This window comes from Amblyomma maculatum, chromosome 1 (genome assembly GCF_055883805.1).
Source record: "Amblyomma maculatum isolate TAMU_Amacu chromosome 1, ASM5588380v1, whole genome shotgun sequence".
In the NCBI taxonomy this organism is placed as follows: domain Eukaryota; kingdom Metazoa; phylum Arthropoda; class Arachnida; order Ixodida; family Ixodidae; genus Amblyomma; species Amblyomma maculatum.
Window position 1 is genome coordinate 248,415,862 of NC_139344.1, and position 21,263 is coordinate 248,437,124.

General features: G+C 50.3%; 1 protein-coding gene across 2 annotated transcripts in view; it reads right to left on the reverse strand.

The window, feature by feature from the left end:
- Positions 1–4,156: 4,156 nt before the first annotated feature.
- The window catches only part of rau (RA domain-containing protein rau), a 69,706-nt gene continuing 52,599 nt past the window's right edge, over positions 4,157–21,263 (reverse strand). For both annotated transcript variants that reach the window (XM_084590811.1, XM_084590812.1), the window contains 5 exons: positions 9,446–9,708; positions 8,484–8,547; positions 7,677–7,809; positions 6,759–6,877; positions 4,157–6,435 (listed from right to left, as the gene is read on the reverse strand). In XM_084590811.1, coding sequence (XP_084446937.1) covers positions 6,292–6,435; positions 6,759–6,877; positions 7,677–7,809; positions 8,484–8,547; positions 9,446–9,708 — 723 coding nt within the window. In that variant the 3' untranslated portion in view covers positions 4,157–6,291. The remainder of the gene's footprint in view (positions 6,436–6,758; positions 6,878–7,676; positions 7,810–8,483; positions 8,548–9,445; positions 9,709–21,263) is intronic.

Here is a 21,263-nt window from a genome sequence, read left to right on the forward strand (position 1 = left end):
ATTTTCTTTGTAATACTGTAATGGGATTCCCGGATATTTAGCGGGTGTCGCCGTCCAATGCATGTTTGCGAAATAGTCCGGAGTCAAATCCCAGCTACCGTGCCAGATGCCAACGCTCTTTTCCCAATTAATCTGAGAGCCTGTCTGTTTGCAAAATTTTTCGGCTACTTCAACCGCCTCAAGGACGCTAGTTCTCACAAAATGCAGCGATATCGTCGGCGTAAGCTAGCACATTCACTCCTGATGACTGCAGTTTGAAGCCATGCATGAATGCTTTCATGGTGCATCAGAGCAACACAAAACTGCTCCAACAGCGGGGAGAGTGGGCAGCTTTGCCTCAGTGATGATTGAACAGCAGTCAGTTAGCTAAGTGTCCTATAGATTACAATACGCGTTGTACAGTCGCTATAAGCCATCTTCACACCTTCAATAAATACGCTACCAATATTGATATGTTCTAATATCTCAAACATTATTTCATGCGAGACCTTGTCAAAGGCCTTTGCCAGGTCGAGCAGCAGCATAGCAACTCGGCCTGTGAACGCGTCACAGCACTCTAAAACGCTCCTCGCAATGTGATTATTCGTTGTGATCGTGCAACACTTGATACCACAGGTTTGTTGAGGCCCCACAAGGCTTTTAATTACTGCTTGAACTCTATTTGCCTAACCTTAAGTGAACTTTATTTGCCTAAACTTAAATAACTAAAGACCCAGAAAAGCTAACGTTGGCAGAGTCATACAGGCCAATTACCTTAACAAACACCGATTACAAAATCTCGGCCACAGTACCTCACTGCTGCTCTCCGAATAAAGGTGGACCTAACGTATGCATTGCCTTATGACTGAAGCGAGTAGCAAAGAGCATTTCCACTTTGCTCACCTGCGATGCGGCGCTCACTGGAAAATTCCTTCGATCGTACTGCGCTGCCGCTACAGATGGCGCGAGCCGTTTCCCGATGCATGCAAAGCCTTATCCATCCATTGTCTTGAAAGCATTGACGTTTAAACGCCACCGCATTGAACTCTTAAATGCGAAGCTCAAGCGCCCTCCATTTTTTGAATTCCTTTTATACACCAATTATGCTATTAGCATATTGGTTTTCCATTCTGTATAGTTTGATACCTTTGAATGCATTTTTCATTTTTATTGCTTCAATTAATTTACCAATTACATACTCTAAATTTTCTTAATTAGCATCATCAAACTGGTTTTTCATTCTGAGCATTTTGACAGCTTTGAACCCCCTTTTTTCGTCTTTAGGTCATCAATTACAATTATTCTATTAACTCGTCATCGCCTGCCACACACCAATCAATCATCAATCACTAGAACCAAAAATTGTCATGATACAATTTTTTTACGAAGCCCCCGATTATTTCCGAAATAGGGTGCCGGCTACTACACCGTACTAACACTACTGCTACTACTACTACTCAGCCGCGGGATGGTGGGAAGTTAAGGAAATCGAAACGATGCCACTGAGCTGTACTCTGCAAGTGGGGGTGTCCAATTGTCGATGTGTCTGCCGTAATACGCACGAGTGTGTGTGCATCACTAACCACTGTTCATGAATTCAGATTCGGGAAGACTGCATCGTTGATCGCTGCCTGCGCAGGTCGTACCTCGGAGCGACTTCCACACCATCCGAAGTAACCGGTGTGAACCCGCCCATGACCGGAATAAAGAGCTTCCAAGTCCACAATAAACGGGCCGAACCGCGCTCCTAATCGGAGTTAACTAAGGTCGAATTGACAAGATTTTACAAAACTTCTGTAGGATAAAGCGACCGCAAGAGCGCATGCGTACATGATACTTGCTAGGGGGGCGGGGGGCTAGTCGATGCACGTTCTTTTAAAAAGATGTAGCGTCAAAACGGACGACACTCAGAAAGAGACAAACAAGACAGACGCAACTTGCTGGCGCTACATCTTTTCAAAAGAACACGCGTACATGCTTTGTCCGTTCCGTGACGGCACCAAGACGTGTTCCGAAGGTGACGCGTCTATAATGGTCATCGAACATGATGGCAGCACTGACAGCCCGTTCGCTTCTTCCGCCGTTCATCACCGCTCGTGCTGCCCACCTCACTCGCTGGTGCCGCCGCGTCTGCTCTCTATGTCGTCGAAGCATCGCTTTCTTGCCTAACTAGTATTACTGCGCGTGTCAATTCCAGGAAAGACAGCCAGTTCACTGATGTGACAGCTGTGAAATGCTGCAACCGGTGAATGTCGTTTGGAATTCGCGATGATTGGCCGCCAGTTACATAAACAAAAAAGAAAAAAAAAATCCCGTAATTTTTCCTAACGTTCACGCTCACCGAACATATTCAATAAGCGCTGTGCGAATGGAATAGCAATCGCTATCGCAAAACATTTCGAATGTTCTGACACCCTTATAATTCGCGACATGAGAGGAAAAAAAAAAAAAAGTGTCGCGCTTACCCGGCCTTTTTGGCGCAAGCCGAAGCAATTTTGGTCAGATGTGTTTGGAGCAGCATGGCACCTTTGTATTAAATTGGAGCAGCTGTCCCACTGCTGACTCAGGATGCATGCGTCGTCAGAAGGTTAACGGCGCTTAACAGCGTCAGCTGTTAAGCGCCGTTTCCCTGTTTTGTGTCGTGGTAGCGATAGAGGAGTGGGAAACTTAATATACACTGTATCTATGTCCATTTCAAATTCTTTACCTCAATATGCCGTGAAGACATACGTGCACACCTGCCACGAGTTACCCAGCGGTAGCCGTCCCGTTAGCGTTTTTTTCCACGCTTTGCTATGAATGATTTGGGGTCTGGGATGCTTGTAGAACTCAATGCAGGTGAATTCAATTATTCTTCGAGATGAAATCGTTTGACCATCGGTCGATGCTAGCTCCCATGCGTGGCTGTTCTCAGATATGTATTCAGTGCAGTTTCGATTCCTGAACGTGGTTTTAAGAATATGAAATGTTAAAAAAAAAAAAAAAAAAGCGGCAACTTCGGTGGTGTGGGAAACGGCGGTTTATGCGCACGCAGGGAGCTAACGAATCCGAGCAGTGGGTCCATATTCATCTTCCGTACGTAACAAGTGCCCGTGCGAAGCAGGCCGCCTATCAGATTAATTACGCCGTCCTGAACAGTATCATCCTCATCATCAGCCTGATTATACCCACTGCAGGGCGAAGGCCTCTCCCATATTTCTCCACTTAACCCGGTTCTGTGCTAGCTGCATCCACTTGACCCCTGCGAACTTCTTAATCTCATCCGCCCACCTAACTTTCTGCCGCCCCCTGCTACGCTTTCTTTCCCTGAACAGTATATGTATACCATAAGTATCTATGCTATACTCCACTAACCTCCTGAAATTGAAAGCGTGACATAGTGCACAGCAGATATCAATGTTATAGGATAATTCTTATTGGTTCTGCCCACAGAGATGGCTTACTTATGGTAAAGGCGCTCGACTACTGTTCCCAAGGGTGCGGCATCGAATTCCGGCCTCGGCGGTCGCTTTTCGACGGAGGCGAAAAGCAAGGGGCCCATGCCCGTATGCTGTCCAATATCAGTGCACGTTGAAGAACCCCAGGTGGCCGAAATTTCCAGAGCCCTCCACTACGGCGTCTCTCATAGCCTGAGTCGCTTTAGGAAGTTAAACCCCATAAACCGACCGACCGACCGACCGACCTGTATGTTTGGCTTACCTTAGGATCTCGCTGAGCAAGCCGATCGGGATTCGCTCTGGCATTTATTTTCGAATGAATGTAATGGGACACAAAACATAGTTTCATAGAAACAATAATTTTATTGTTGCTGTATTTTACAATAATATGTATGTACAGAAATAAAATAGTCTATACTCTGCTTTGGTCATTGTAATGTGGTTCGAAAATAAAATTAAATAGAACATTGCAATATATAATTCAGCCTCAGACGTCACATTCCTGGCCTGTACAGCATCAAATGAGTAAAAGCAACTAAGAAAAAAAAAAGTAAGAAACGGTCAATACCAGAATGCCATCAACACGACAAACCAAGATCTCTTTAAAGCCGCCGTAAGCGGCGCAGCGAATCAAAGTGAAGAGAACGAGCGAAGTGCTGCAGCCAAGCAACGTAACGCCGCACGCAGTACTTCGTCTAAACGCCGTCTGTCATGCAGAACAGCGGCGCAGCTACCAGCAGTTGTTTTTTTTTTTTTTTCTCGTCTTGTTCGTTGAAGTGATTTTTCTTTTAAGCCACGGAATCGTGCCTTCGATATGGAACTGCTCGCAGCTCTATGCCGCACAGATACTGACGCATCCAACGCGAACATCGTTCCACGGGGCCAGCCAAGCAAGCGATCTCTTTCACCGCCCTACGAAACCCGGAATGAGAGCCCTCGTTTGGCCCCAGACTATACGCACAGAGCACGCAACGCTTATCCGTCGACAGCCAATAGAGCGCAGAAGATCACGGCTTCTGATAAGCTGCCAGTATCCCGGGCATTAGTTAAACTGCTAACAGAGGGGTGGCCGAATGGCGCTTACGGAGCGAGCTCGTAAGAATTGCAAACAGAAATAAATATTACGGCGTGCTCGTGCGTGGCTGGTCCCTTAATCCCCATCGCACACAAGCACAGTGTCTCTTACGTTTCGCTGGGCAATGAGCGAAAACGACGCAGTGTATTGCGTTCACTTTCGGCTGGCCTTTATGAATGTCGCTCCGTTGCCGTCGTAACTAGCATCTAATTTGCTTAGTGGCGTCGCCCCATAAAATTTCAGGTTATGAAGGTGGCAAGGTTTTGTACACCACTGTGACTAAGCAGCGTTTTCAGCACATGACGTCTGACTCGAGATGGCGCATTCTTATAGCCCCCGTTAGCTAGAGGGAGCTGCTATGATTGTCGTTGGCAATATGAAGTGCTCCGTTTGGCGCTCAAGGTAGCTTCTGAACCTGATGCAAAGAAGGGCACATTAAATTTTTGCTCTCACTCTTTGCATGGGGAGGCCAGCCATCACAAAGCACGACAATGGTGTTTCGTCACGAGAGTGTTCATGACACTATCTACATGCGCATATAGATGTCGCAGCACGTTTTCTATACGTTTCATTGAGAGCAGTGTTGACAGAGTACACAAGAAGCAAAGTGACTGCTTTGTCACTCTATTCTAAATCCTAATGCTAACCTATTTTTTTTTTTCCTATGCTTTCAGGTTCTGGGATTGTGATAACAAAATTGCCGGATCCACCTGCAAGTAAAGAAAGTTGCAGTTGTATGACTTAAGAAAAAAAAAAAAAGCTTGAATTTCGTCATAGGCCACATCAGGTATCTGGAAACAAAACTGTTGGGCAGCAAATACAACAGCACGCTAGAGAGAGTTGAAATTTCGCACCATGCAGAGCCTTCGTTATTAACGCTTTCTTGCATGACTAGTATGTTAAGCGCTGACGACATGCATGATGACCTGTTGGTTGAGTAATGTGTGGCTCTTATCTTCAGTATTTATCTACAAAGCAGTCAAGACATTGTGTGATATATTACATGAATGTGAAAAAGCTATAAATGCTCTAGCAACCATGAGCAAAAACTTCTGGAGATGCATCATTCACTGGCATGGATCACTGTGACCTTGTGGCTAGCCCAGAAAAGTTCCAGTGCACTTAGTAAACAGTCTTCAAATACAACTAACAATTCTTTTCATTGACACTAATATGCTCACCAACCTGCCAGTGAACTTTTGGATGTTACATTTTGCCAGAATGCTTTGCGCATATCTTTGGTCAATGATATTATACAAGCAAATGAATGTCTCCTTGAAACAGCAGCTCTTGCTGTCAGGGAATTAATTGCACACATATACAGCTCAAACTGTACACCACGAAAAAAAGCTGCACTGCTGAGAAAAGGAAGCTATTGCATCCTTCCTGCCACTAGTGGTCCAGTTACATCTCAACTAACTTACATTCAGTGCACTCTTTACGTCAACACAATGTTCAAATCGAAATGTGGCATACCGTAGCACATGCTACTGCTGGCCAGATGCAGAAATCTGGGGCTTTTTCCACAGCACGTTGCAAACAGTTTTGTGCATGATTGTTGGAAGTTATAGCCTTTGGACTTGCAGACAGGTGCTATGCACTGATGTGGGAGCACTGCTCATGCAGTGACTCAATGTCAACATGTAACACCAATCTTGTTAGTACGACACTCCCTTCTTACTGTAAAAGAGTGCTAGAACACCAGCACTGCCAAACCTTAGCTGCTAATGGACATTTCGCATAGACCACTGCGTGCTAGGAGCATGCATTTTCCATGAGCACTAATTAGCCTCTCATTTTTCAAATGTAAAAACAGTTTTCATAATTGTTGTACGACGGCTTCAATGTAGGTGAGTGGATAGCAGCAGGACTGAGCTCGTTCCTTGACACATTCAGCCGAAAGTTGAGGTGACCAGTCATATCTGTTTGGCAAGTCCAGGGTAGCTGCAATGAATGCAAAGTGCAGATTTTCAGATCTCTCTGCAAGACCAGGCTAACCAAGTTTGCATCCTTGCCCAGTTATCAGCTTTTCATATACAAACAGAGATGATAGGTAAGAAACAGTACCCATGCCTGTATCACAAGAATTTCACACACAAAATTATAAAGAGCAATACAAAATTCTTTTAGATTATACTTATAAAAACAATAAGGGCACAAAACAAAAGTACATATGAAAAAAAAAATATTTGCAACAATCCTGCACCTTTTTTTTTTTTTCTTAAAAGTTCTTTCCTTCATGCTCTGAAAAGGACACTGACACTTACCTGGCGCTTCTGATGTGTACCCTCCTGGTTTCTTCTGAGATGAAATGCAAAATGCTCTGGTGATGGCCAACTCTGTTGGATCCGCAAAGGGAGCTCGTGTGGATGAAGTGCTCTTTCATCTAGAGACAAAAGTACACACATTCATAAGCACCTAGTACAGTACGACTCAAGGCTGTAAATACTGGTGTTATAAAAACAGCACATCGTTTTTCATGCAAAAATATCCATTCACTAGACCAAAACATGACATACAGCTTGTAAGTTATTGTGCATATAAGCCTGACTTTATAATTCTGCATGCACCAAATTTATCTGTTTATACATACACATACATTTGTGATTTGTGCCTGGATAATTACAGCACTGTTTGTTTTGTTTATGACAGATGACAGCATGGCACTCTCAGGGCTGAGGACTATACCAAATACTAATGACCCAAGCCTTTCTCTCCATGGACACTGACTGCTGTAGCAGAAGGCTGCAGACTACGAGAAAAGGGAGAGAAGTGCTAATGGTAAAAGTCTGTAGCACCTTGAAATTAGGTGCTCAAGGCTATGCTAAGTACAGAGGCGCCGTCCAACGGTGCCATAAACATTACTGCGTCCGCATGTTTTATCAGCGGAACCCTGTACTCAGTAGGACCACTAGACCACTGACAGCAGTTCCTCACGCTATCCATTAAGTGGTGCTCCTCTGGTTGCCAATGTACATCGCTCGTACATGTGCTGCTTGGCATCGTTCTCAACTTCGGTACCGTTTAGAAAAACGCACTTGCAAAGAGGTGCTACACGATTGTCGTTCACAATCTAGGAATTAGTGGTAAGCACGGTAAGCCCGCTACAACAGCGTAGCAGACCTGAAAAAGGGGCTAACAAACAGCAACGTGCGATGCGAACAATCCATTTCGCGGATACTTACAGTTTTTGATGGGGCACACTTCATAGAGAGAGTACTTGGATCCTCGGTCACTGGAGTTGTAGCAGTGAAGGACAAGCTGAACCACTTCTTCCGCTGTTGTCCGCTCCGACACCAGCAGGCTCTTGTACAGCGACTAGAAGAGATGGGAACAAGAAAGGAAACGAGCACATTAGAACACTACTTCGGGGCGGACGTTCACGCATACTTGTGTGAACGCGCACGCAGCGGCCCATTTTCCGGCAAGACCTAACTCTATGAAATAGCTAGACCACATCAATGTGACGGACGAGAATAAAAACAACGCAGTGCTGCTGGAAGGTTTTCTAGTTAGCAGGATCACTAGATACTGTGTAATTAACCGCCAAATAACAGTAGTGGGCTTGCGCTGCGTGACATGAGGTATTAAGTACGATAGTTTCGAACTTCCAAACAACACATACTGAGAAGCGAATCCTTGGAATGTGTGCGGTTCTTCTGCAAGTCTTTCCGAGGAAATAAGTAAACGGCGCGAATTTCAAGGACCTTGCGGCGTCGCCTCTTGTTCGATCAAAGGTGCTGTCCTGTTCGCACGGCACGCGAGCCCGCACAGCGCTCCTCCAACGGGGCCGCGCACTTGAACGAAATGATAAAACGCTTTCACAACTCGCACCGTGTACAGGACGTTTTTTTTTTCTTTTTCTTTTCTTTTCTTTCCTTTTTTTTTTTTTTTCGCTCCGCAGTTCGGCCGATGCCCCTTTCGCGGTGCAAACAAGCACGCTTGCAGCCCATGTCGCGCTGAGAAAAAAAGAAAAAAAAAAGGATACTTACGCCCGCCATTAAACAGCTGTCGTAAACTTTGACCAAGCCTCCTCGCCTCATCTGAAGGAGAAATCTGAAACACAAACACGCGAGAGAACTTCGTCAGATATTTGAACTCGAATGGCGATGTGAAACACGGCGCTTTGCGTACTTCTCCATGCCTTCAAGGTCAGAGGAAAAAAAAAAAAAAAAAAAAGTATTCGACAAAAAAAAAGGGGGGGGGGGGGGGGGAGGGTACGAACGAGCGCAGTTCAGTAGGACAAAATCATCATGGCCTCGCCTCGGCAGCACTTTCCGACAGGAGGCGGCATACATGTCCTCCCCTTCACTATACGAGACTGACACGCATATTAGCTGGCTAATTTTTGATTCAGTGTACGTCCGTAAACGTTACCTACCTGAACAGCTTCACAACACAGCAATAGGCCAAAGAGTTTGACCCGACAGCTATAGGGCCTGTACTTCGCCATCATTCTTTCTCGTAACTATGCCAGAAGTATGGAGTAATTCTGGGAAAGCTTTTAAATGCATGCCTCCCCATATATTAACCAATCTTCAATCTATCCGCAGATCCTCCTCCTCAGCGGACTTGTAATTTTTGCTACTTCTCCCTCTATATCTCATAGCTCCCCACGACGTCGGCACACCCTTTTACCTCCGATTTGCAGTCACTTCGGCGATTCACTTTCGTGACAGCGTCGATGTAACTACCTTTTTTTTTTAATTTTTTTTTTCCCCGTACACCACAATCCCGTAAACGTTTTCTCTCAACGGCACATAAATACCATGAAAGCGTTTAAAACGGGAACGTTTTTCCGTATCTACCACCTCTCTGCCATAGTGTGTCCAGAGGCAATACTACGATAGATAAAGACACCACCATCATGAGCACCCCGCCCTCCCATCGAGCAGCCCATCAACAAGAACAAGCAGGATGATGAGCGCGTTCAGCAGTTTATAGGGCCACGTACTTGGAGTCTCCTTTGGGGTGGCAGGACTGGAGCTCCACGGGCCGCGCCTCGTCGTCCAGCACCATGATGGTCCGGATGGGGATGCCCGTCTTGCGCACCCACACCTCCATGGTCAGGTAGAAGAGGTTCGGGTCCCGGTGCTTCATTTTGAACTTGCTCAGCAGCAGGCGCACCACATCCGAGCTGGATGCGGTCGTATCGATGCACAGCGTCTTGTACTCCATGTCGGCGCACAGCACGCGCGCGTACACCTTCACCATCGTCTGCGCATAAGAAAAAGGAACAAGGTGTTCACAAGGCTGGTTCGAGTGCGCAAAGCAGGGAACCATGTATACACTCTTTGCTAGTAGCTGCTGTCCGATTTTGGTTAGAACGTCGCGAAACAAAGACAGCAACGATGTTTGTAGCCGACGGAGGTATAGTATACTATAACGGAGGACAATAACTACATGTACGTCGCGTAAACAGGCCGTCTCTAGTCAACCTAAGTACGCACCATGTTCGCTCTAGGATCATCATCATCATCATCATCAGCCTGACTATACCCACTGCAGGGCGAAGGCCTCTCCCATATTTCTTCACTTAACCCGGTTCTGAGGGCCGGGGTTTTATGGAGCTGATCATGAGAGGTTGCGGCCAATTACTGCACCTGGCCAACTCCTGTTCTGGTGAGGGAGTGCGTTGCCGGAGGTGTTCACCGGCATCAGGTCGCACCCCAAACCTGTGTATGCAATTCCATCGACACGCGGATCTTTTTTTTTCTTTTTAATCCGGTGGAGAATTGCGCGGCACCGATATATGAACCCCGGTCCTCTTGCATGCGAGGCGGATGTTCTACCGCTACGCCACCGCTGCACCCTAGGATAGTTGTATACAACTGTAGCCTTTCTTCGTTTCCCTCTCACAGAGCATAAGTAAGCGATGCTGGCATGGGCTTTCTGGCGAATAACAAACTGTTCATATACTCGGGAAGGCGAAGTGCGTGCCACGCACAGCGTCCCGCAATTGGCGCCAATCGGCGCACAATCGCGGGCAGACCTTGAACTTGGCCTACCGCGGGCTCGCCCTTGCGGCGGCGACATATAGCAGCAGCCAGGCGGGAGCAGCTGCAGGTTCTCACCGCGAGGGCCAAGATGCGCCGCAAATAAACACTCCGCGGCTGGTAGAAAACACGCGTGCGGCGAGTTTCCTAGATCGGTCCCCAGCGGGGCGCATCGGTGGTCACGGAAGGACGCGTCCCGTCAACGCCAAGGAGAAGCGCACAGCTGCTGGGAGCACGCCAATCGCTTCCGGACAGCGAACGGGTGAATACTCGCGCGACAGTGTGTCGCCCGCAGACCGACGGCCCCCGCGAAGGACGCTCGGTGGCCCTCCCCGAGCGTTTCCACTTTTGAGGTAAAAAGTCAGCGAACCAGAGAGGCAACCGCTCTAGCACGCAACTGTGACCAACACGCTATGACGATGCCCGCTCCCCAACAAAGCAAAATGACTAACGCAACAATACGCGGAACGTAATGCAAACTGCCAGCCAAAGCGGGCATTCACGGAGAAGCGGGGGCACGCAGTTTTCCTGAAAGTCACCGCTTTGGGTGGGAGCGAGATGGAGTGGTGCGTTCGGGGAGTTTCCTTCGCCGCTCGAATTCACCGTCTAGTTTGACGATCCTCTGAACGAAACGCCGTTAATGAAATGCTAGACACGCTTTAGGTCAAAGAATTGCTGAAATGTGAACAGTGAAGACGAAGAAATCAAAGCACAGAGCGCGTGATAAAGGGGCACGACAAATTTCAAATTTGAAAGTAGACGGGCACGCACGAAATTTCACCGATAAACAGCGTTTTGTCCTCTCGAACAGGTGGTTTAATATAACCACCTGTCCGAGCGGCACTATAAGCATAGAACCGTTCAACAGAGGCACGGCGCGGCGCTCAATACTTCGAACATACATGCTACCCAGACCGAAGCAAGAGTGCAACGCTAGCGCGCGTCGCGCAAAGAAATTTGTGACATTAGGCTTCTCGGCTATCTGAAAAAGAGAGTGAGACAATAGGCGGAAATGGGAATGGCGCATCACACGGAGAGAGGCGCATGCACGCACAGGAGGCCGTGCGCGGTCCGTTGGTCTGTGCAACGTACACGTACCGCACCCACTGGGGGAGGCGGACGCACCCGCAGATGAATCTTTCAGCGATGGGCCCGCCGTCCCTCCCTCCCTCCTCGCTCATCGGCAGCGTCGGCCGAAGAAGCCCCCGCCGTCAAGGAAGCGTTGCCCCCGGTCGTGTTTTCTGAGGAGCAACGCCTTAGCGGATGTGGGCTTGCCCCCCTCCCGGGCCTAAATCGATCGAGGAGTCCTCGCTTAGGAAGACGCAGCCGCCAGCGAAAGGACGCGGCGACGAGTGAACACGCGGAAAGGGTATGCACCAACGATCGAGCTGTCTGAGCCACCAGCAATGGAAACTAGCCCCAGCTGTCGCACACGTTGCAGTCTTGCCACCCAGCGATCATAGAACGATAACCGCGTTAAGAACGGCATAGTGAAAGAGGAACGAATGCTGTGGGCATAGCGATCCGAACCGATACACGAATCGCTCCATTTGCCAACGTGCGCGAAAGAGCGCGTTCTGGTTCATGCAAATTGTCCGCCTTTCACTCCTTTCGAAACAGAAGACCCCTTCGTATGCGTGGCCACGGCACCACCAACCAGCGGTTCGTACACGAACCATAAATTCATGCTTGTAACGAAGGACTTTGAATTACGGCAAACACCGACGTGCGTGCGAAGAGGCGCTTTGTTCCACAAACTTTTCATCTCGTTGCATCAGGTTGTTGCAGTAGCCACTCTCAATGGCCAAGCCAAAGAGGTTGCAACAATATATCGCCTTTCCAATAAACTTCGCGAAAACAGCTTGCCGCGGCTCTCGCGAGCTTTGTGGCCGCTCTACGCGCACAGAACGCGGAGGAGGCGAAAACGGCGGCCCGGGCTACTTAACGCGCAAAAGCATTTCGAAACGCGCTGAGCAACTTTTCACCGGCGCCTCTTCGGCGAGAACAGGGCCGGCGCGTTCATTATGCGTGAGAAATTGTTACGATGCGCGCAAGGCGAGAACCAGCGGCGACGTTCCGGGGCAGAGCTTTTGTGGAGCCACAGTTAAGCCGCGACATTATGTAACGCCGCATAATGACCGGACCGCCCGCGTACAAAGGACGTCAGCTGAAGAGCGCACTGTCCCGTTGGGCAAATGGCCCGAGAAAGGTTGCGAAATTTCCGAGCGGGCTTTTCGAGAGCACACAAGACAACACCGCCAGCCGGCGCTCGTTGGAGTGCGCCGCTTCCTCCGGACTCAGACGGTCAGATTCGCGTCCAGCGTCGGGAGATGCGCAGCGGCTCGTGAACGTCCAATATAGACACGGCGACACGCCGCGCGGTCACGCTGGGAACACGTCGCGCAGGACGCCATCCCGCGGATGGCGGCGGCGCGTGCCCGCAATGTGGGTCGCCGTCAGCGGCACTTGCAAATGCATAAGACACGTTCTCGATGACCTGTTCTTGCCGCATCAGCTAACGGAGACAATCGTGCATTTGCAAAGCGCGACAGTCGCTCCGCGCGGCAAAACGAGCCCACAATGCGGCGGCGAACGGACCAGCGCCTCTCTCCTCCCGGCCACTCGTCCGCGGCTTCCGCGTCTTCGCAAACGTCTCGCGCCGCCAGATCAGGGCTCCAGATAGGGCGGCGGCGGTGACACGTCGTCTTCCCCGTTCACATCCACAGAGACCATTGTCCCGAGCCACGGACGCTAATGAGCCGTACGGAGGAATTTCCCGGCCAGCGGTTCCCGGGAGCGCGCCGCGGAATGCCAGCCTTTGAGTCGAACGCCTCCGCGAAAGGGCGATGGAAGAGAAGAAGGCTGCTCCTCGGGGGAAGGCACAACGAAGGACCAGGGCAGTGGCTGCGCATGTTCTCCAGAATCTGCAACGGCACGCACGTCAGAGAAAATGTACACTGCTTCTTCCCGCGATCGAGACGCGGGAACCGTTTGCAAAGCGAGCTGACTCCTCGTTGCCCTGAACAACTGAACCGAGTGTCGTGTTACGACAATTATATAACAAGTGGCAGAACTTAAAATACAATAACTGAAATCCCCCCCCCCTCACCCCCAGCGCGCACACACACACGTTGTTGGCACTGCACAAGTATGCTGCGTGCGCATCAGCTCGACTGTCGCATAATTTCGCTTCCACATTACGCGCTGCCGTGCGCACTTTGGGGGCAATATGGCAATCACGCCCTTGACAACAAGGAACACGCGATGGCATATGTCTCTGGATTACATCGCATATTTCACGACTACCGTGCGGAGGAAGAAAAAAAAATGGAAGCAGCGTCTCCGAGGAAACGTTACGTGAGTGGTGCAGAGCAGTCGCATCACGAATGCACCCTCCCCGTCCGAACGTAGCCGCGCACATGCGAAACACGACGGCACGCAAATTTTTCATTAAGGACGGAAATAATTGCCGCACTCTTGCAGCCGCGCTGCGGCGTTGGTGACGATACGCGAAGACGGCCGTCGCTTGCGCGCATTAAGGCACACCGTGTCCGAAGGCGACCGTTGAAGTCCGAAAAAAAAAAAAAAAAAGGGGGGGGGGGGGGGGGCTATACGTCTCTGCGGCGATTATTCGTGCCGCCAGCGACAAAAGAGCGGCTCACGGCGTTGCGACGGCGCGACGTTACACGGGTGCCGAGAGGGCTCCGTCGAGAGCCCCTCAAACTGGCCGTTGGCATGCGCGCACTCTCGCCGCCGGTGCCAGCCAGAGGACGACGACGCGTCTTCTTCCCTTTGTTGCGAGCTTTTGTAATTGCCCCGCGCGCGCTCAGCCGTGACGCCATGATAATCTCGCGCAGCGGACTCTGCTCTCCGGCGTCCCGGACGTCGCAGCTCCGGAGAGAGAGGCGGCTCCTCTCCCGGCCAGCCGCCGCCGTTGGAGACACCAGCCGCCGACCTTGGTGCTCTCTAACCCTTCGTCGCAAGGACGCGTCTGTTGTCGCAACCAGATGATTTGCTTCGCAAGCGCAGCTTTAAAAAAAAAAAAAAAAAGCGCTGCAGCCGCAAACAACCAAAGAGAGCGCTCTTCGGTCAGACCGGTCCGAATTCCTGCACTCGCCAGCATGGCTGGCCAGTCTTTGTTACGCCTCCCTATCTTTTTCTTGCGCAGTAGGTGGATGGTCAGCTGGCACCGTGTGCGCGTTCGAGCCACATGGCTTGTCGCGGTTATGAGGACATCGACAGCACCCGGCGCCTCGGCTTCGCATGCAACGCTTTTGCCTGAGATGGCTTAAAGAGCTGTCCCATTCTCGCTGCCAATTCAACGGGCCACTAGTGCAGGAGGAGGAGGAGAAAAAACATTTATTTAAACCCAGTAACTAGGCATTGGTGCAGGCAGCCTCGAAGAAGATGTGTGAGCAGTTTCATCGTGTGAGCCCTCGTCGAGCAGCCACAGCGGATGAGCACGCTGCCGCGCGCGCTCGAGAGACAACAGCACTATTTACGAGCAGCCAAAAGGCGCCACGCGGAGGCTGCGCCCTTTGCCACAGCAGCGCAGAACACGCGGTGCATTGAACTCGACACTGTGCCAGGCTCAACTGCTTTGCTGCATGATGTATGCGGGGGCGATCGTCTAGAGGGACCCCATGGGAACGAACGCGCTTGCTCGCCGCACCGAACTCCAAGGATACCCTCACGCGCGGGAGTGTATATTCGCCCAGCAGAGCCGTAAAGCCACGCTGTTTTCTCGGCTCAACTGTGCTGCGTCGCCCAGACGAGAAAGAAAATACCCGCGCACACGCACAGAAAGGAGCGCAACGGGCTCCGTTGTGATTTAAGACGAGTCTGCGCCCATGTCATGTCGGTTCTTGGCTCTAAACAAGAGCTACAACACGCGGTATTCTTTGTATCACAAATTACCGAACTCGAGATCAAGAACGAGGAGGCGGCGCCACGAGGCGATTCAAGGAAATGAGCAACTCGGCTACGTCAAGCAAAAAAAAAAGAAAAAAAGCAATTTACGCGACAAGTGTGGCGAATGAGCCGCGTTTCGGAGGCGTGCGTTTGGTGAACGACAAAGAGTTCAGTTACAATCGTGGAATGGCGAATCCCCCTTTTGCGGCGCGTTTCCGGCCCATACGTACATACGTTCGAGGGTGAAGAAGATGGGTGGATAAGATCGCACAACGCGAATGGTGAGAGGACGAAGATATAAGAGAGAACAGAAGAAGAGAGATACATTTCTGGGTTAGGGGGCGGGACTGTCAGCAACAGGAAAGTTTCGGGAAGCGAAGGCGGCCTTCCAGGGAAACGCGACGCAGGCCAGCAGTGTCGGCATTCGGTCCGGCCGCGCTTTGGACTCCGACGCCGCGGCGCGCACGACGACCTCGGCAGCTGGCGTGCACAAAGAGGGTCCGGAACGCAGCCGGGCACCGCGGCGGCCCTTTAAAGATGGCGGCGACGCGTGCGCAAGCTGCCGCTCCCCTCTACGGCAGCCACCGGATGTTCTCCGCGGGCCTCCTCCTTGGAGGCGGCGAAGGGGGGGACAGGTCGAGCACGGTGCACCGCGACAGATGGTGCGCCTCGCGGGATGCCCCTGCGGCGTCTTCCTCCGACGCGTGGTGCCGCGCGGGCGCACGTGGCGCAACGACACGCACCGGATCCCCGGACGACTTGGCCACCGCACGTGGTGCGCACTGATATGCCTCCTCCCCCGCCAGGAGGACTGCTGCTGCACTCAACCCCAACGCTGTATACGCTTCACTGGCTTTGCACTCTTCCCCGTGACCGAAAATAATCAACGAAATATCAGGAAAAAAAAAATTAATATTTAAAGATGGACGTGCGCATTAACCCGGTAAATTGAATCAGGGTGCATGAAAACCAGCCGCTGCTTCTTTAATATTTATTTCGTCGGAGGGAAGTTTTCGTGCTCAGCGGCAACAACTGTCAGCCCAACATCGTTTACTTCACTCCCGCAGTCAGACACAACTCCAGAAGGCGGCGGCATATGCCACACACAAATCGGGGCCCTCAGCCAATCGCACGACGAATTGACAGGATGCCGCGGTTAATGCCATTTCTTTTGCCAGTCACCTGCGATCTTAATAGCAGGGCTATAGTAGTCTCACTTCAGAGGAATTTGCCGCTTGGCTTCTTAGGTTGCATTCGTCTACAGCCCGATACATTTCGTGCTGTGCTCCAGGTATAAAGCAAAAAAGAAAGCGTATCATTTTAATTTTTGCAATTCAACGCGCAGTGAGCAAACTCTTTTAGCGGCGACTCGTTGCACCCATATCCGTCCTCGCCTGTGCGCTTCACTTCTCGCGTTTCCTCCGGAAATCTCGAAAGGATCAGCACTGGCGCCTTGTGTGACAAGAGCCGACCATCCGAGCGTCGGAAGATAGCCGGTGTCAGCAAATGTCCCCGCGTTTTGTCCCTTGCCTCGGAGTGTGGAATTACACGGGGGAAAAAAAAGCAGGACAGATGTAGCCTCTGAACCGCTGCTGAAAGCTACCGCGCTACTCGACTGAATTTTCTCGATACCCGAGAATCTCTGACAGAAACACAGCCTGTTTCTTTTCTTTCTTTTTTTTTTTATTCACGTGTTTGCGCCAGAAAACCCAAGGCTGCTTACCATAAGGGAATGGTTGTTTTAATCGGCTTAAAAGAGAGAAAAAAAAAAAAAAAGGAAGAGGGGACCCCGGGAGAAACGACACATGAACTACATACATGCTTGACAGGTAGCGCACGGGGGGCTGGTGAAAACAGTACATACAGATTGCTGCAGGCAACACCTTGAGCGCATTGCGAGGCGTTTTTTCAGCCCCGCCGCTTTGTTGTTCGAGGAAGCTTCCTCACACGGCGCACTTGTAAACGTCTACCAGGACGTTGAGATAGGCTACGGTTATGCGAAGCGCAAATAAATCAAACCGCAGTCATCCTATGTCCCTTTTCTTTTCAGCCGGGTAGGCATCAAAGGCGTGTACGCTAAATGCATCCCACCTAATGGTAACCAAATCTTTCAAGAAGACGAAGTGCCCTAGCGAAGTAAAAACTAAGTGAGGGCTGCTAAGCGTCGCGTGGTCTAGTCTGAACTATTGTTTATTTTTTCCCCCAAAGTTCACTCAATAGTAAAGACAATTGATCTTTTTATTGCGAAAGCAATACTATTCGCACTTTCAAGCATTCGCGTGTCCCGGTCGCAGTTACGTCTTACCCAGGTGACGCCGTGACGTCACACCCCACGTGACACACGGGCTGGCAGGAGCTGCCAACTTGGGTCTCTCGTTTCACGTGGGACGGCTATGTCAGAATCAGCCTGCCAGGACCCTATAGCATTCACGTTACCCCTATAGGCCACTAAGGCACCTTCATATCGGTTGGTTAAAGCGGGGCTTTATTATGTGGGCTGAGGAAGAAGAAAAAGAGAAGAAGAAGGCTCGGTCACCCACAGCTAATGCTTTCGCTCAATATTTGGTTCAACAGCGTTGAACCCTTGTAATTTTTTTCAATCACTGCCTTCATAAACAAATTGACAAGGACAGGATTGTAGACTGGAGAAAACCGGTTGACTGAAAGGTTTGCACCACGCTACGATTTACGTGGCTTATCTACTGGCCTTAAATGAAAGCTACCACGTAACCAGCTGCTGACGCATATATGCCCAGAGCATGCGCAAAGCCTCATCGGGTAGAGCGGGTAGAGTCACGTGGAAGCTTTTTGTCACTGTGCGAGTTAACTTTTCAGACCAGTAAAAATGAATAATAATAATAATAATAATAATAATAATAATAATAATAATAATAATAATAATAATAATAATAATAATAATAATAATAATTTTGAGCACACGACGCGACAAAGTTAACGGCTCCTGTCTGCGGCTGCCTTTAGCGGCTGCTCGTTCGCATTGTTCTCGCGTCGCGCTTCCAAGCATACCAGTGATAATTTTAACTGTTTGTTCGATTCTTCCGCATTTTAGTCATTTGGTGCATTCTTGTAAAATGGCGCTTGCTTCCTTAATCATTGCCTCTGTAATCTCGCATACGCACTCATCAGTAGACAGTCGAAAGCTAAAAAAGAGGTGTAGTACATCCCCGCGTTAAAACAGATTTCCGTAGAGGTGACTTGGTGCAAACATTTCACTAAGTTAGCATGCTTTTTAAGACGATCTACTAAGTTTGCATTGACACTTCGTTTCTTCAGACAGTAAACAAAAAGTGCGCTAATCAATAATCTTTTATAGTGAAAAAAAAAAAAAAAAAGCTGCAAACTAGGCCATGCGAGTCTCAACAGCACTCAGCGGGTCCCACAGAGCTAAGACACGAAGATCCCCTTTAAAGGCTTCGCTACATTTAGGTAGAACGCCCGGTATACACAAACGGAGCCGCTCCGTGCAAGGTGTATTCATTTTCTCAAGTGAGAAGTGCGGAGCAGAGGGCTTTTCAAAACGAGCCAAGCTATTAATGAAAACCAGGCGGCTCCGATAGAAGTGAAATGGTGGACCGACAAAGACACACGGAGAAAGAACTTCGTCGCTTGCCTCCTCTACTAAGTCGACGTCATATTCGTATCCAGCATCACGTAAACGTCCTATGTCATGGAAATGCGGAGGTCAATATAGCTGTTTTCACCGCACGAAAGAATAAGCGCAAAAGTATGCCACAGACTTAGATAAATCGTATCGTCATAAATGAAACGCGAATCAACGGAATGAAGTGTGAATACGAACCAATGCGTTACCGTGCGATTATACCGACTCGATGGAGACACGTAACCAGTTGCTTCAGAAGCGTCAGTAGCCATGCAGCTAAAGGCGCTCTAAACTTGAACTCCCGTGTCAGTTGCTCACACGAGTGAACTCACAAACGCTGTTCTTGTTTATTACAGTTTGAGTCTCGATATGGCCGAACAACACGCTCAGTTTCATTGTCTCGCCAAAACAGAGATCCCAGTGCAGAAGTGACAGACGAAGGACAGAGACAGCCAGAAATAAAAAAAAAACTGACAAAAAAAAAAAGGAAAAAGAAAGAAACGCAACACACGGAAAGACACAACCGGCCACCACGCTTGTCCTCCGCTGCACGGGAACCGTTAGACGGAAGAGTGATGCGGAGGCACCACACGCGCCGCACATGCCGCTCAGCGGATGATCCGAATTATATATAGCGCCTCCAATTAACCATATTCTAGCGGACGCACCAAGCTCATCCAGCGTCCCGGGACGGCCGCTACGGCGTCCGGCACCTGTGCCCGACCGTCAGGAGGGCGCACAGCCGCGGGAGGAGGCGACAGGGAGCGGCGACGGGGCCTGCCCCATTCAGGAGCGCGGTTTGCCCCCGCCGAGTGCAGCTGGCACACACACGGCGCGCGGAGGAAGGACTTCCGGGCAGGAAGCCGGTCTTCTTTCAGGGGGCTTCCTGGGCTCCCTTTAAACTTTTTAAAGGCCGGGGAGGGGGTCGACCCGTAGCGAGTTCCCAGCCACCGCCGCCGGACACGCCCGACCGGGCGAGTGGCGCAGTATCGCGCCAATCTCTCGCTTGCTTCTGGCGCCGGCGCACAGCGATCTGCCGCTGGAAATGGGCCCAGACACAGGGCAAATGCAACATCTCCAGGCAGCGTCGTTACCGCGAAAAAGCCCACGCATGTAACAGTGCGGGGCTCCGAAATAGGGAAGCTTTCTCTTTTGCCTTTGACTCTGCAAGCTGTGCATGTTATCCAGGCATGGGGTCCAGCCAGGCAGGCTGGACCCCATGCCCATTATGTGGACCCCATGCGTGGGTTGCTAAAACCCACGCGGGGAACAGAAAAGAGACATGTTCCGGTTTATGCGACTCCTCTCTATTCACAAAGAGCGAATACAAGAGCGGCGGCTGTGACACTGAGTCTACACTGCAGGCTTCGTGTAGGAAACAGGTTTATTTCAACGCCGTTGTTTTTGTCCCTATCGCGTCAGTCCCCTCTTTGTTTTCAACAAATTGTTCCTCTCCCCTCACTCGCGCGCCCTTTCGCAACATTCGAAGAGACGCCGTCATGCGTATCCACCGATGCATGTTATAGATTTCGCAATAGTCGCGGCGGCTCATGCCGTCGATCGCCTGAGGAAGGTATATGAATCTATCGGAAGGACGCTAGCTGAATCGGGTCCGCAACGAAGGACGGGAGTGCTAGCAAGGGCGCGTCTTGGCGACGTGGGGCACAGCGTGAGAAAGGGCTCACAAGCCTGGCCCGTCCCGCTATGTACAGCCGGGCTGTGTGCCTTTCCCACCGTAAAAACCCGGAGCCCAACCTCCGGGCGTCGTCAACAATGGGTCCGCTCACCTCCCATCCCCCTCTCCTGCGGAAGTCTTGAACGCTCCTTTGAATGTCGTCGCGGGAACGGAAATTGATGGCGCTGATTTAGGGCGAAGTTAAGCAATACGGGTGGAAATAAAAGGCGTCGTATTAAAGAGAGGCAAAGTAAGGCCATTCTTCCCCCTTTACCTCGTTAATTCGAACGTCCTTGGATGCCTCGTTACTTCTCACGGGGAACGAGGCAGCTAGGGACGCGCACGCGGAGTTCATTCAGTTATCGATTCTAGGCTAATGAAAATACCAGTCTCGAAAGGAGATCGACGTCGCTGCCGATATGCGACAGAGCCTGAGCATACATAATATCGTCAAACGCAGTACAGCACCCATGCCTATGTGCCGATCACAATGGCCACAGCGACATGCAGGCATGACGTACCTATCGTCGAGATAAGGACGCTTCGAGCACCGGAAGCGCCTGACATC